The sequence below is a fragment of the Epinephelus fuscoguttatus genome, linkage group LG9 (genome assembly GCF_011397635.1).
Source record: "Epinephelus fuscoguttatus linkage group LG9, E.fuscoguttatus.final_Chr_v1".
NCBI classification, from domain to species: Eukaryota; Metazoa; Chordata; class Actinopteri; order Perciformes; family Serranidae; genus Epinephelus; species Epinephelus fuscoguttatus.
In genome coordinates, this window is record NC_064760.1 from 22824352 (window position 1) to 22839681 (window position 15330).

A 15330-nucleotide genomic window follows, 5' to 3' on the forward strand; every position below is an offset into this window, starting at 1 on the left:
GTTTTAATTTGGTTATTACAGTGGAACTTGCTGACTTTAAGAGCAACACAAGCACTTAGCATAAATAATATGGTATTAATGTATAAATATATTATTATGTGACACACATTTTGCTTTTGTACTGTGTGAAACACATTTTTATTTTTCACTTCCAAAATGGTGCAGCCTCAAACAGGTGTTTCTTGCAGTTTTTTGAACTATGGTATTTCTAAAATCCTGCGTATGGCCATAAATGTAACAATACAAATGCTGTCATGACTGACCCCTCTTGCATTTTATGACATAAAACACATAAGTAAATTAATAACATAATAGTTCCTAAGGAGATATTATTTTCTGGAAGAGTTTTGGTCATGTGTGATGAAGAAAAATAATTAATTTGAAAAATAAGAGTTTGAAATCACCAACATGAGCTGTCAACTGAGTTAGTGAAATACAAAATTCCTACTAGATAAGTTTTATTTGCAGTAACAGGTAGTGTCTAACAAAAGTTAATCTTAATTTAATCAAGGGGAAGCTTTTTGGATCCATGAACTGGATGCTTTAAAGTATCCTGGTCTCAATGAGGATATAGACTTCACATGTTTTATGCTATTTGTCATTGCTTAAGCTTTGCCATTTTTCACATAGCCTGTGGGTTAAGATAGGTGTATAATATATTTAAATGTATTTTTTCTAGGTGTCTTATGTAACTCGAATTTGAAAGCCCTGAGGAAGACCCTCAGTTGGTGAAAAATGCTGCCTCTTTTAATGCTTGGCTTGCCTTCCTGTTGATCTGAGTGTTAAACATTGTACAAGTATTGCACAACTGTTCAGAAAAGGCTAAAAATGACTGTCCATAAAAGCTTCACACATCCATAAATTCAACTGTTTTCCATAAACACACACTCACATTCATTCCATGTCATTCACAGAATGACATGGAAATATTTCTGTGATGTTCAAGTTTATAATTTGAGTCTTAAAACGTGCACACTAGTGGGTGACAGCTGCAGTGAGTGAGTAAGTTCAGGCAGTGACCCGCTGGAGTCCTGGGAGCCTGTTTATACCCGAGGGCAGTCACAGTCTTGGGCAGCAGAGGATCAGAGAGGATGGCTGTGTAACAGCCAAAAAGTAGCATCTAGAAAGGCAGTGATAGGGTGGGTTTAATCAGTATTGCGTTTCCTTGAAGAGTAATGCATCACTGTCTGTCAAAATAAGACACTTAACACCGTCATTAAACACAATAGCGTATATAACATTATAAGAAATAGCCTACTTGGATGTCTTTCTTAACATGAGGGAAGTAGGCTATCATAAAGTTTGACATTCTTTGTTTCCTGAATTTACTTTTAGTATTTTGATTAAGTAACTCGTGTAGGCTACTTCAGCGCAGTGTTGGAGGAAGCCAACCGATTATGAAGACATTGAGCGCAGGTTTTTGGTGACAACAAAACACAACTTCTGGGGAAAAGCAACAATTTAGGCATACTGCCTATACATATTAAATATCTACATGAAACCCTCCTTATCTAGAACTTGGACTACTATACCTTTTAATATTTTGACAATTACACCGTGTGCAGCAGAATAAAAACAACAGAGAATTCATGATCAAGCCTTTAAGTATAATTTTAATGTTTCAATATATAGTTTATTGACAGTCTTTTCAAAAATATCCTCTCACCACATCAGAATTGCATTTTCTGTACCATCTGAAACAGCAGTTACCTGCAAGTACATCATGTTTAACGCAGTAATTTAAAACGGAAACATTTATTTGGGAAAAGCAAATGATAAAAAGTAATAATTCCCTTTACTACACTACTATAGTTCATATCAAAAGATACATTCTATATATGTATATCTGTGTGTGTGTGTGTGTGTGTGTGTGTGTGTGTGTGTGTGTAAAGAACTACAGCAATATAAATATTTATATGAATACATTCAGTTTGTCGAAGTCCACAATGCTATAGGCCAGGGATACTCAAGTTACTTTGCCCAGGGGCCACTTTTGCAAAATGACAGGAGGTCAGGGGCCAGTTAGTAAACAAATTTTTTTGACATCAATGTTTTCTGTCCTTGCTCATCTTTGCCAAGATGCAAATTGAGTCTGAGCGCAAATCAGATGTACGTGGGGGCATTTCTAGGATTTGAGAACAGCAAACAGTAAGGAGGTCTGAGGGATCCTTCACTGGAACTTTTTTATAAACAAGCTCTATTTTGATGTTTTCTATGCATTCTGACACCTTAATTACATTTAAAGTACAAAGAAAATTCGTAGTGTGAATCAACTTGCTGTCATTGGGATTTTCTATCGAGGGCTGGATTTGGCTGTAAGTCGAGAATCACTGTAAAAGGCAATACAACAAAGCCACACGAGCACAGTTAATCATTCAATCAAGCTAAAGAAGTAACAGTGTCATTGGTGATTTTAAGGACATTTTAAGTGTGAGTCTCATTTGACGGACTTTAAGAGGAGGCACTGATGGCTCGTTGGGAGGCGAGACTTCGACAGTGCAGGTAGACAGAAATGGGATGGATGAAGGCGAGCAGGATGAGCAGCGTCAGACTGATGTTAACCTGCAGACATATTAAGAGAAAGAGGAGGAAGCGGAAGTGAGTTCATTGAAAAAGAATGTGATAAAGTGAGAAGGACAAGAGTGAGATGTACAGTTGTATCAGTTACACAGTATGTCATATACTCACATATAGAGGGTCTCCATCCAGAGGCCCATTCACCAGGGCAAAGCAGCCGTACTGCAGCAGAGCAAACACTCCAGACAGAGCCATGATCAGACCATACACCTTCCCAAAGTGGCACGACGGGAAACTACACACACACACACACACACACACACACACAAAGTGATGACATGGCAAAGCAAAGGAAGTGGTGAAAATGATAGAAATCGTTGAAAAGAAAGGAAGGTACGGTGTTTCTGTATGTACATGTACTATGAATGGAACGAGAAAAGCTTTCAGTTCACGTGTGTGACGTGTGTGCATGTGTGTGTTTGTGTGTTTGATACTCACGCCACACTGACGAAGGCTGCGTTGCCACCGAAGACGAAGGAGCGGTTGATTACCTGCATGACAAAGGTGAAGTACTGAAGTGGCAGGTTTGGGATGGTGGCACAAACTGAGAACACCACACCTTGCAGTGCTGTCAGGAAGAGAGAAAGCACCGAGGCCCGCAGGTCTGCTTCCTGTTCACTCTCTCCTACAAACACACACACAAATTAAACACACTTGTTCTCTAGAGAGAGACAGTGATGACAGGTCCACACAGATAGATCAGAGCACTCAACAGCATCTATTCACTGCACTGTTTGTAGGCTTTTATTATTATACTGAATGCTTGAGTTAAGATCTCAATGGCTACCTGGGTAATTTATTTATATTTACTAATATCTATCATCACATTTAACATACATTTATTTTATTTTCTTTTTATTCAAAGTGTACTGTATTAGACATTTTTGCACTATTTTCTAAAAAAGGCATATTTTACAAATAGTTTTTAACAGTAAATAAGCCATTTATTAAAGCTTTATTGGTCAGTAATAAGCTATCACTAAAGATGAAATTTGAGCCGAGCTTTGAAATTTCTCTTGGGCTGTGGTTTATTTTTCATCACCTGCAAGTGGAATGGCTTAATGATAGAACAAATGTGCGATGAGTTTCTCACTTTACAATTAACCATCAGATCTGCAGTAATTGAAACAATGTTAAATCCTTCATTAAAGGGTTACCCCACTGCAATAATGAGTCATTAGGTCTGATGTTATAGCTACAAAGATTTTTCATAACATACTTATAACTTGTAAACCTCTCATAAAGTAACCTTTTTTGGCACTGAGTACTTTTGGCATTTGGTCCCAAACAAAAATAATTATACCCATCATATATTTGTTTTCTTATGTGCCTTTGTTTTGTATAATCATTGAAAGGAGCATGAGGGTGCCATTTAGCACTTTTGGATTTCTTCCAAACTTTTTCCAGTTAATATTTATTTTCTTTTTAGACATGCAACAGCCCACTGACATGCTGGGCCCCTGAAAGCACACCAGAGACACACTGATAGTAGGTCTGCCATGGCTGCAGCCTGTTGGGTTCATTACTTGCCCTCATTAGAATGTTACCTTCAGCACGAGGTTTGCCCTTGTGTCTGTCCATGATGAGGCCGTTCCAGGGAGCACACAGCACGCCACACAGCTGCGTTATAGCAAAGGCATTGCTGTACTGGCTCACTGCAGGGACACACAAGCAAAGACAAGATGGTCACAGACTAAGGAGTCAAACAACAGTTCAACAAGTCTGCCAGAATATGAGATGAAAGTACTTTCTATCATCATATACAGCAGCTTCTTGCTGATATTGTGAGCATTGTTGTATTGACATAATATGAGAGGTTTGCACACACTCTCTCCTAACATGATGCAATGTGTGTGTGTGTGTGTGTGTGTGTGTGTGTGTGTGTTTACCCAGTGAGGGCTCTCCCCCCGTCAGCCGCTGCAGCATCGGGTTGAGGGTGCCGATGAAGAGGTAATGTCTGAGCAGCATCACCGACAACCAAACCACATGCCACACAAAAAACCTGGACATCAAACACTCACGGAAACTCTTCTCTGACACAGAGATAGATGAATGAAAAGGACAGAAGAAAAATTAAGAACAATAAACATATGATTTCTTTATTTTGTCATATCTTACCATGCCACAGCAAAGAGAACAAACCTTGTTTCACAGGGACGTCCTCAACTCCCTCTGTCGTCGTCTGTGCGTTACCATCCGCTGTTATGTGCTCTAAGCTCAGAGTCCTTGATGTACCACAGGTTATCCTGACAAAAGGCAAAGGTCACAGTGGGTTAGCAACAGACTGAAGGCATTGTGGGAGTTTCTTGATAATGATCTACTTCACATATGAGATTTTCAGGTCATAATTCACAATCACATAGCAGGATATGGAGGATGTTTCCAAGTGGCACAATGATGTGACAAACTGCGATGGGAGGATTAACTGTGTTGTCATCAAATGTCATCACTTATTTGTTTGCTTTTCAAATTTTGCAAGTGAATATATCATTAACCAAATTTTTATGGATGAGGAAAGCTCCTCCTCCTTCCATGCTGCTCCTTGCCCCATGCTGATTATACACACCTGCCTCTTCATCCTGCAGTACATCTACTCCACCTCTTCACCCACTATTCGCCAGATCTTTCTTTCAGTCACAGTGGTAGGAAACATTTCTGGCCTCTCTAGTGATTGTTTCCTCGTGTTATATTCCAGACTAATAGCTGTCTTTCTTTCCTGGGCTCCAGGATCATCACCTTGCTGTCTGCCTGCTTGCCTGCTCTTCAACTCACTTACCACCTGCTACCTCTGGCCATTCTCCCTCATTCATCCAGCTCCAGCCAGTGCAGCCATACTTCACCCACCTCTTGCCCTCTGCCTCAGCCAGCCACCTCCCTGCTCATTTCACTTGCATTCCTCACCACCTTTCTGATAAATCCTCTTTCCTTATCTTACTCATGTGTTTGGGTTCACAAGGCACAATCAAAGGTAATTTACTTATATTTTTGTTTTTGAAATTCAATTTTTGATCTTGATGTAACCTCACAGCAGGTGAGAAATGTTGATGTGTGTGGTTTGTTGTGGATATGTACCCGTATGTGTAGTCATCAGGCAGCGGGTAGGGAATGTGGCCTCTGGGCAGCAGAAAGAAAGTCCTGAGCAGGTGAAAGATGCTGCAGGCAGACAGGAAGAGGAAGGAGGGGAGGAGAGAAACTCCAGCCTCATGTAGCAGCTGCAGGAGAAGACAACAAGATCATCATTGAGACATGAGGTAGTATAAACATATTGCATATATGACAGCAGTGTGTGAATGTTTCTCACCTTGATGACAAGAAAGAGTGCCGCTGAAGAGTCGATGGCTCCGTTGTAGAGGGTGATGATGGTGGAGCGATGTGAGCCGAACAGGTTTCCTACCTTTAGGAGAGAAACTTAAACTGATAGAATTGTTTTTTCCCTTTTTTTGCCTCTGCTTTCCCGTCATTTAATGTAATAATTGTTCTTGCTGAGCTGAATTGCCTGTTTAAACACAAGGATGTGGTTTTGGACAGTTCCCCAGAGAGTGTTTTGTCTCTTTTTCTCCGCAATAAGCTCAGTCTGAGAAAAGCCCTGCAGCCAACAAAAGTGCATTAAAGGGCCTGTGTGTAAAATGGGTTGAAAACTGTTGAAAACAGTGACATCAGTGGTCAAATTCTAGATTGCAGGGCTCACTCGCACACCCTTCCCATCGGGTAAATGACGGTGGCCTCGTAGGGACAAAAAGCCTTGCGCAGACACAAGTTTTTCAGCAGTAGGTCTATCTAGCAACGAAGTGAATGTTTATTTAGAAATCTAAACCATGTTACAATATTGTAATGAATCCCTCACGAGCAGGAGACCAGAGTAGCATTCGGGAAAAAGGCCAGTTTATTTAAGCACTCCAAAAACTCCGGTAACACCCCATGGGGTAAAAGACTCCGTCCCAAACTCTGACTCTTCTAGCGTAACACACACACTCCATACACACATGCTCGTTTACAATACCTAGCGGGCACCCCCTCCCCTCTCTGCTCCACCAATCTGCAGCCCGCACACTGACTGACAGCGTAGCCTGTAAACAGAGCTCAGCTGTTTATTTAGCCTAGCGATATCTCCGGACTATAGTAGCTGCAATGGACGACTCTGAACGCAATTTTGAAGAGTTTCTTGTAGCAGACACAGACCCAGAGCCATAACTGTTTTAGCCGGAGCATACAGATGAGGAACTCCATGTGTTGGAGGCTGAGCGGGCGAGAAGAGAGGCTGAATCCTCCGCTCACATTTTGCTGCACAGAATGGGATTCAGTGCTACTGCTACCATCGCTGGGGAGATATATCATCAGGAGGGAAAGCGCCGCAGAGAGTGCATCACAAGGAGTGAAGCTGCGTCTTCTTTTCCTCGCAGATGACGGTTCGGGTTCATTCTCTCCTGTCGCGTGGTAAGTGTGGTCCATTCGCAAACTTTATAACTAAAAAAACCTTTCACTACTCTCTATTGACAAACTACTAACACTCTCTGCTGTTTCCTCCTCCTTCTTCCTTCCTTCCGCTGTCTTCGTTGGTTTATTTATACATTCGAAACGCGTTCTCTGGCTGGCTGGATTGTCTGCTCGGTCTGCCGTATATACATGGCGGCGCAAGATGGCGACCTCTCTAAAGCAAGGCCCTTGCAATACATATGTATATATATATATATATATATATATATACAGTACAGGCCAAAAGTTTGGACACACCTTCTCATTCAATGCGTTTTCTTTATTTTCATGACTATTTACATTGTAGATTCTCACTGAAGGCATCAAAACTATGAATGAACACATGTGGAGTTATGTACTTAACAAAAAAGGTGAAATAACTGAAAACATGTTTTATATTCTAGTTTCTTCAAAATAGCCACCCTTTGCTCTGATTACTGCTTTGCACACTCTTGGCATTCTCTCCATGAGCTTCAAGAGGTAGTCACCTGAAATGGTTTCCACTTCACAGGTGTGCCTTATCAGTTTAATTAGTGGAATTTCTTGCTTTATCAATGGGGTTGGGACCATCAGTTGTGTTGTGCAGAAGTCAGGTTAATACACAGCCGACAGCCCTATTGGACAACTGTTAAAATTCATATTATGGCAAGAACCAATCAGCTAACTAAAGAAAAACGAGTGGCCATCATTACTTTAAGAAATGAAGGTCAGTCAGTCCGGAAAATTGCAAAAACTTTAAATGTGTCCCCAAGTGGAGACGCAAAAACCATCAAGCGCTACAACGAAACTGGCACACATGAGGACCGACCCAGGAAAGGAAGACCAAGAGTCACCTCTGCTTCTGAGGATAAGTTCATCCGAGTCACCAGCCTCAGAAATCGCAAGTTAACAGCAGCTCAGATCAGAGACCAGATGAATGCCACACAGAGTTCTAGCAGCAGACCCATCTCTAGAACAACTGTTAAGAGGAGACTGTGCGAATCAGGCCTTCATGGTCAAATAGCTGCTAGGAAACCACTGCTAAGGAGAGGCAACAAGCAGAAGAGATTTGTTTAGGCCAAGAAACACAAGGAATGGACATTAGACCAGTGGAAATCTGTGCTTTGGTCTGATGAGTCCAAATTTGAGATCTTTGGTTCCAACTGCCGTCTCTTTGTGAGACGCAGAAAAGGTGAACGGATGGATTCCACATGCCTGGTTCCCACTGTGAAACATGGAGGAGGAGGTGTGATGGTGTGGGGGTGTTTTGCTGGTGACACTGTTGGTGATTTATTCAAAATTGAAGGCACACTGAACCAGCATGGCTACCACAGCATCCTGCATCCGGTTTGCGTTTAGTTGGACGATCATTTATTTTTCAACAGGACAATGACCCCAAACACACCTCCAGGCTGTGTAAGGGCTATTTGACCAAGAAGGAGAGTGATGGAGTGCTGCGGCAGATGACCTGGCCTCCACAGTCACCGGACCTGAACCCAATCGAGATGGTTTGGGGTGAGCTGGACCGCAGAGTGAAGGCAAAGGGGCCAACAAGTGCTAAACACCTCTGGGAACTCCTTCAAGACTGTTGGAAAACCATTTCAGGTGACTACCTCTTGAAGCTCATGGAGAGAATGCCAAGAGTGTGCAAAGCAGTAATCAGAGCAAAGGGTGGCTATTTTGAAGAAACTAGAATATAAAACATGTTTTCAGTTATTTCACCTTTTTTTGTTAAGTACATAACTCCACATGTGTTCATTCATAGTTTTGATGCCTTCAGTGAGAATCTACAATGTAAATAGTCATGAAAATAAAGAAAACGCATTGAATGAGAAGGTGTGTCCAAACTTTTGGCCTGTACTGTATATATATACATATATATATGAAAGCATAATTATAAGGCTACGAAAACCAAACGAATTTTATTTTATAGCGATTATACACTTATATAAACATATTAATGGGTAGAATATTCAGATTCAGATTCAGATTTGACAATAAACCATGCTAAATATTACACACTGGCCCTTTAAGGAGAGACTCTGTCTTTTATATCTAGTGAACAGAATGATCATGAACACAAAACTAGAGGACTGCATTGGGATTGGGATCTTGCAGGTCCAATGAAATAGTGGTTCTCGATCATCAGCTAGAAAATATCAAATTTGACAGTATGATAGGACATGATTCAAAGTTTACGGATTTGCTGCTTTTCTGTGGTTTTTCTCATGGTAAATTGAACAATTTGGGGTTTTGTACTCTTAATTTGATTTAAAAAAATAATTTGAATTTGCTGACTTTTGCAATTTTCTGACATTTCATAGATCAATCGACTGAATAATTTAAAAAAAAATCAGATTCAACAGAATTGACAATAAGCTTTTAGATCTGCTTCAGTACCTGCATGTTGGTGATTAGAAAAATGACGCCACCTGCTGCGATGAGGGAGAGGGCTGGGAACATCAGGTTGGACAAAGCTGATGGGGTAAAAAAAATGCGCATTAACAAGTGAGTCACTGTTAGCTCTTGTCAGGATTCCTTTAGACAATAAGGTTCCCAAGAAAGCACAAAACAAAGAGAGGGAGAAATGTTTTTCACCTGCAGTTGAGAAGGCCACCATCAGGGTCCCTGCTGTGTAAAGAAATCTGGTAGAAAAAAGAAATTCCAGAGTTTTCATGTCAAACTTTTAAATGCAGCTTCTGCTGCTGTCTGAAGAACTTTGGTTTGACTTCCCTTTTCAGGACGTACCCTCATCTTCACTTGCAACGATTTGCCTTTTGTTTTCCCTCCACCCTCTTAAAGGGAAATTTCGGTTTATTTCAACCTGTCTCCTATCATTCTAAATTTGTTTCAAGTGACTAGTGACATAAAAATAATAGATAGCATAGCTTTGGAAAGCAGAGCTAAATGGTAAACAAACATGGCGCCACACCGGTAAGGTAAGACAACACGTTTACATGTCATTTTCTATATGTTCTCTGACATTTATCCTAACGATATGAGGCGGTCTTTGTAGAAAAAAAAGCTTGTTTAGTGGACTAACTTTGCACTTGAAAGGATGCCCGTTCACTTACGTTTTAACAGGTCTGACGCTACTATGCGCCCCGGCTGTATCTAGGCTAATGGCTAACATGCTAACTATTATTTTTTTATTTCAGGTTGAAATAAACCGAAATTTCCCTTTAATGGAAACATTTGTTCTCTGTTCCTGTTTGTTATTGTGGATTTAGACAAACGACTCTGCAAGGGTTTCCACCCACACAGGGATTATAGCCTGCAACTTCGTACCAGTCATTTAGAACTGAAGACGCTTCTTGGATGAGAGGCAAAACGTCTTCAAGAAACGCAAGCATGTCCAGTTGCCTACGATATTAGCACTTACGACAAACTCACTTACGTTTAAATAGAATTGGATTATGAGGGATAAGAAGTGTCTCTTTGAATTCAGTCAGATTGACAGAGAAATTGTTATGAAGTTACTCATATCACAAACAGACTCCACTACCCCTGGCTGAAACAACCTGCACAGTAAAATTATTAAACTTGTAGCCAAATGTGCCACCATATCAATATGTCATATTTTCAGTCAGTGCCTAACTAGTGGGGTACATCCAATTGCTTGAAAGGAAGCCAAAAACATTTCACGTCCGTAAGAGAAAAACAATATAACGTACATCCTATAAGTATTTTACCATTATTAAGCATATTAATTACAAAAAAAAGAAAGTATTTAAGCAACAATCTACTGTCCATCTTTCAGCACGCATACAGAAAAGAACATTAAACGGGCACTGCACTTATGACCAATGAGTGGCTCATAAGCATGGATAAGAAGAAATTAGTGGCCGCAATCATGTAGGATTTCAGCACGGCTTTCGATGTAAATGATCATACCTTGCTTATTAGCAGTGTAATGGTTTCACTCCAAATACAATCTCGTAGTTCAATCATTATCTCTCAGGAAGAAACAGAGAGTCTTTAATGGCAGCTATTCAAACTGGGATGTCACAGACTGGAGTACTACAAGGCAGTCATTTAGGGCCTTTGTTACACTTCATCTTTACTAATGAGTTGCTGTTGTGTGTAAAAAAACGACACCACCCTGTACAGTGCCGCTATATCCAAGCAAGCAGTAAGTTTAAATATGCAAATATTTCCCCAGACAAAGTCTATGTGATATGATACAGATGATGTTAGCCAACAACCCTCAACTAACTGGTAGCTGGTTCCACAAATACTGAAACAAGTTAACACAGTAAAACTTCTGGGGCATAACTTGGACAGCTCATGATCCTGGTCTAAAAATATAAACAATATTTTCATAGAACTGGGGAGAGGAATCAGTATGACTAGGAAATGTTCTGCTTTCGTCAGTCCCTCAGTAATCGAATCAATTCTAAATCTGCTCCTCTGGCACTAGGCTGCTCATACAGGACACGTGTCAGTTAAATGCATGCATATCTAGCTTGGCTGATGGTTGAAAAGAAAGTTTCTTTATGTTTTCTTTTGTACTGCAGAGCATCATTTCTACCACGAACCTGTTCAGATTGGCTTACCAGATACACATGGCCTCTGAGCATGGTTACAGCACAAGAGGCGCAGCCTTTGGTCATATAATGCTCCTGGCACCAATAACAAATTTTCATAAATCTACCTTCATATACAAGTCAACAGCATTCTGGAATTTTCTGCCCAATGATGTCATATCTACCATCAATGATAAAATAACTTCTAAAAAAATTACAAACAAATATCTTGCCAAATAGCAAGATAGGAACATAGTGCTATTTGTATGTATTTTAAGTGTCTTCCTCTCTCTGTTGTTATGTTTAATTGGTCTGCTATGTCAATGACTTCTTCATCCTTTTTCATATCTTTCATTCCGGTATATGTCTAGCATGCCAATTGTTATTATATCTTAAGTTGTCTAATTATTTCTAAGTCTGCACTGTACTTTCAATGTGCAGGACCCCAGGAAAACTAGAGGCAAATTGATGTGCTTCTAATGTGGAGCCTTGCATAAACAGTAAGTGTCAGGCTTTGGTATTTACGCTGCATCTCCATTCATGTGTCTGTTGCTGTCTGGAGATCTTAGCTACCTTATGTAACAATGTTCGTCAAGTTATCCCTTCTAACTACTCAGCTGGTGGGCTTTTAGTTCTCTACCTAGTAATTGTGTTGATGAGAAATGGTAATATTTTCAATCCATGGACATTTAACTCTTGGGTAATTAAGGTGTTGTTGGACTCACATTCCAACAAGCCGAGTCACTGTGGTACCAAACCAGTCAAAGAGGAAACCATTGGGCAGCGTCAGGAAAGTGAACATACAAGAGGTGATGGTGAAAACAAGAGAGAACTGCTCATCTTGTCCACTGCAGTCTGTAGACACATAAAACAAAAAGAGAGAAAACACCTGGGCTGAGAACACAAACGTAACATTGAAGAACAGAGAGTCCTACAGAGTTGTTACCAATTAAACAGCTCTTCATGCAGGACCATTATTGTCACCTGTAATAAAACAGCTGACCAGTGTGGATCAGGGAGAGCCACTGAGACTGAGGTCTCATTTTCGATGGTGCCCTGGTTCCCAGGGGTACAAAACAAAAGTTTGATCACAATGCAATAATATCTTGACTCTATGGACAACAATACAATACATGCTAATATCACAAAGTCTGTCACTACATGATATCAATTTGATTCAATTCAGGGGTCTGTGATCGATATGAGACAGTATTAATAATTATCCCCATTGTCTTTTTCTTGGCTGCTTGCCATTGGTTGTGTGGCGCTAAGCTGCAAGCACTGTTTGCATGTTTAGAAAGAGATGTGCCTGGGTGGAAATGTTGATACAGTCATGCCATGGGAATTTCAAAATAAGGGCACATCTCAAAGATGACAATATGTATTAATGTTTTCTCTTTGCATCAGTAATATTGGATCAGTGATCACTGAATCAATATTTTGATCCAGACTGATGAAGCATTACACACAGACTGGTTACAAATCATACATACAGTAATTCTAAAATTACATAAAATATACAGAAGAAAACATCATAGATCAATAAATAATTAGATCATACATACAGTGTTTTAAAATAAAACAATACGAAAACACCAACTATCAATAATCAATTACAACATATCAATAATAATAATACAATCAAACATTAACAGATCTCAACATCAAATTAAATGGACAAATCTTTGAGCTTGTCCAAAGAGGCTAGGGCATTCATTTTGATGGTCTCTTGAATTACTTCTGTGAGGACATCCTGTCAATTTCAGAATCAACCAATGTGCAAATATTGAAGTCAATTTCCTTTAAATAGGAGCATCCAGAGAATTCCAATTATTTTTCTTAGCTCCATTTAAGACAAGTACAAGCTCCAGAGGTGAGCGCTGGATCGAGTTACAAGCTGTCTGCAAACAGATTACACTCTACCAGTGTAGAAGCAGATGAATAAAGCACAGTATCATCAGCATAAAATGCCCTTTACTGCCATAATCAAAAGGAACAATGTTATACTATAATATAAATATATATGGTGAAAGGTGAGGGACCTAAAATTCATCATGTTGTAATTAAAACTGACCTAAGTCATGCGTTGAATTGACTCCGGTTGTGTTGATGCACAGAGAGCTGAAGTAACCCTCTATCTTCAGGACAAAAACAAGTGAAGCCCATCCAAACACAGCTCCAGTGAAAACCAGACACTCAAACAGACCCGTAACAAAGGTGAGACCGTGTCGCACAGTCAAGCTGTTTACAAATCGTGACATGGTCCCAAACACACTCAAACACAGGCAGACAATTCACAGAGATGGCTCCTGTCACTGCACCTGCCAATCAAAGGAAATGAGAATTAAAAATGTAATCCTGATATATCTATAGAGGACTATGCATAGGCGTTTCTAGCCCATTTTTGGGGGTGCTGAAGCACCCCTAAATTGAATCCCAGCACCCCTAAAATTTGAGAGATTTTTTTTTTATTATTATTATTTTTACTGTATGTCCTTTTTTAACAAGCTAGAAAAGTGTTAAAACCATACAGTACTGGGTTGAAACATAATATTTTAACAACAAAAATATGGTTTGATCCACCCCATCCCTCCCACCTTTCCCCGACTGGCTTCTGAGCGCTCTTAATCATTTAATCCTAGGTCACTGTTTATGTTGTTAGGTAGGAGTTAGCTGACGTTTTTTCTAGCTAGGAAACGTTACAGGTGGTCAGTACCACTGTCCTCTGTTTGAATTGGAATGAGAGAAGCAAGCTGTTGTGTCATGTGCATGTGTTAATATTAAAGCCAAGGTGCTACTGACTAGCTAACTGACAGTATGCCCATTAACATTATAACTGCTATTGTGTGTGACTACATGTTGACCCTCCTGCACCTTTAACGCAGTTACCTTTTCACATGAAAGGAACCTGACCTGCATCACACATCAAAAAGGACTTAAATGGAAAACCTTAAAGTTCAACAGGCAAAACATGAACTAAAACATCTGTGCACAAAAAATGCTGCTTGTGTTGAGGCTGTTTGTTCAGTCCGCTTACAAAAAATGATGAGCTTCTGCATTGGATTGGCTTCTGAATTGGATGACAGAAAGTTGACCTACTGGTATTTCATAAAACTTCCTTTGTAACAACAAAGAAAATCAATTGAAATGTGCAAACATGACTTTTAAACAAAGTAACCCCCTGTGAAGATACAATAAATGAATAAATAGCAGTTGTTTAACTGTAATACTCACAGTCCAGCCTCTGTTGGTCTCCCCAGATGTCTTCACAAACCACACCTCTCTGCTCCTGCTCCATTCTCTTTCCTTATATAGGCCAGCTCCTCCCTTCTCACCTGTTCGCTCCCTCTCCTCCCTCCCTTTTTTTTTTTTTTTCCATCAATCTCTCTGCTGTGCAGCGAAGAAAGTCCCTCACCTCTTGCAGTGCTCGTAGCTGAAGAGGCTAACCCTCCCTACCAGCCTGGCAAGCCAAACTGCAGTGAAGCTGCCACTGAAGCTGTGAGACATACTCCAGATGGGGATGCTGAGAATGCAGGCTACATTGTTTTAGCCAAAAGGTTGTGTGACTTTCACAAGGAAAGCGTGGTGAGGAAATTGGGGGCCTTCTTCCACTTCCCGATTTTGTGATCCTTCCTGTCCTCGCTCCTAGTAATAAGTTACTTAATACACTACTTTTGCATTGCTTTCACCAAAATCACCTCAGAGGAATGAATATTTTAAATGGATGAGGGTCATGTTGTTTCACAGCAGGTAATCACAGCACAGAAGATCCAGT

At 40.2% G+C, this 15330-nt stretch overlaps 1 protein-coding gene across 1 annotated transcript; it reads right to left on the reverse strand.

The window, feature by feature from the left end:
• Window positions 1-1600: 1600 nt before the first annotated feature.
• Window positions 1601-14847, reverse strand: LOC125894408 (equilibrative nucleobase transporter 1-like). The gene is made up of 13 exons (XM_049585768.1): window positions 14790-14847; window positions 13630-13876; window positions 12281-12410; window positions 9628-9674; window positions 9430-9506; window positions 5879-5971; window positions 5650-5789; window positions 4720-4823; window positions 4467-4610; window positions 4125-4232; window positions 3016-3202; window positions 2689-2812; window positions 1601-2562 (listed from the first exon to the last, which is right to left on the reverse strand). The coding sequence occupies exons 2-13, from the start codon at window positions 13814-13816 to the stop codon at window positions 2452-2454; spliced, it is 1452 nt and encodes a 483-aa protein (XP_049441725.1). The 5' UTR covers window positions 13817-13876; window positions 14790-14847; the 3' UTR covers window positions 1601-2451.
• Window positions 14848-15330: the final 483 nt, after the last annotated feature.

Excerpts from the sequence above, each read along its gene's own strand:
- LOC125894408 (XM_049585768.1), bottom strand. The coding sequence starts at position 13,816 with ATGTCACGATTTGTAAACAGCTTGACTGTGCGACACGGTCTCACCTTT. Across the intron at positions 9,507-9,627 it reads GGTGGCCTTCTCAACTGCAG|CTTTGTCCAACCTGATGTTC; the intron begins GTGAAAAACATT and ends TTACCCCATCAG. Across the intron at positions 3,203-4,124 it reads GGGCAAACCTCGTGCTGAAG|GAGAGAGTGAACAGGAAGCA; the intron begins GTAACATTCTAA and ends GTGTGTTTGTAG.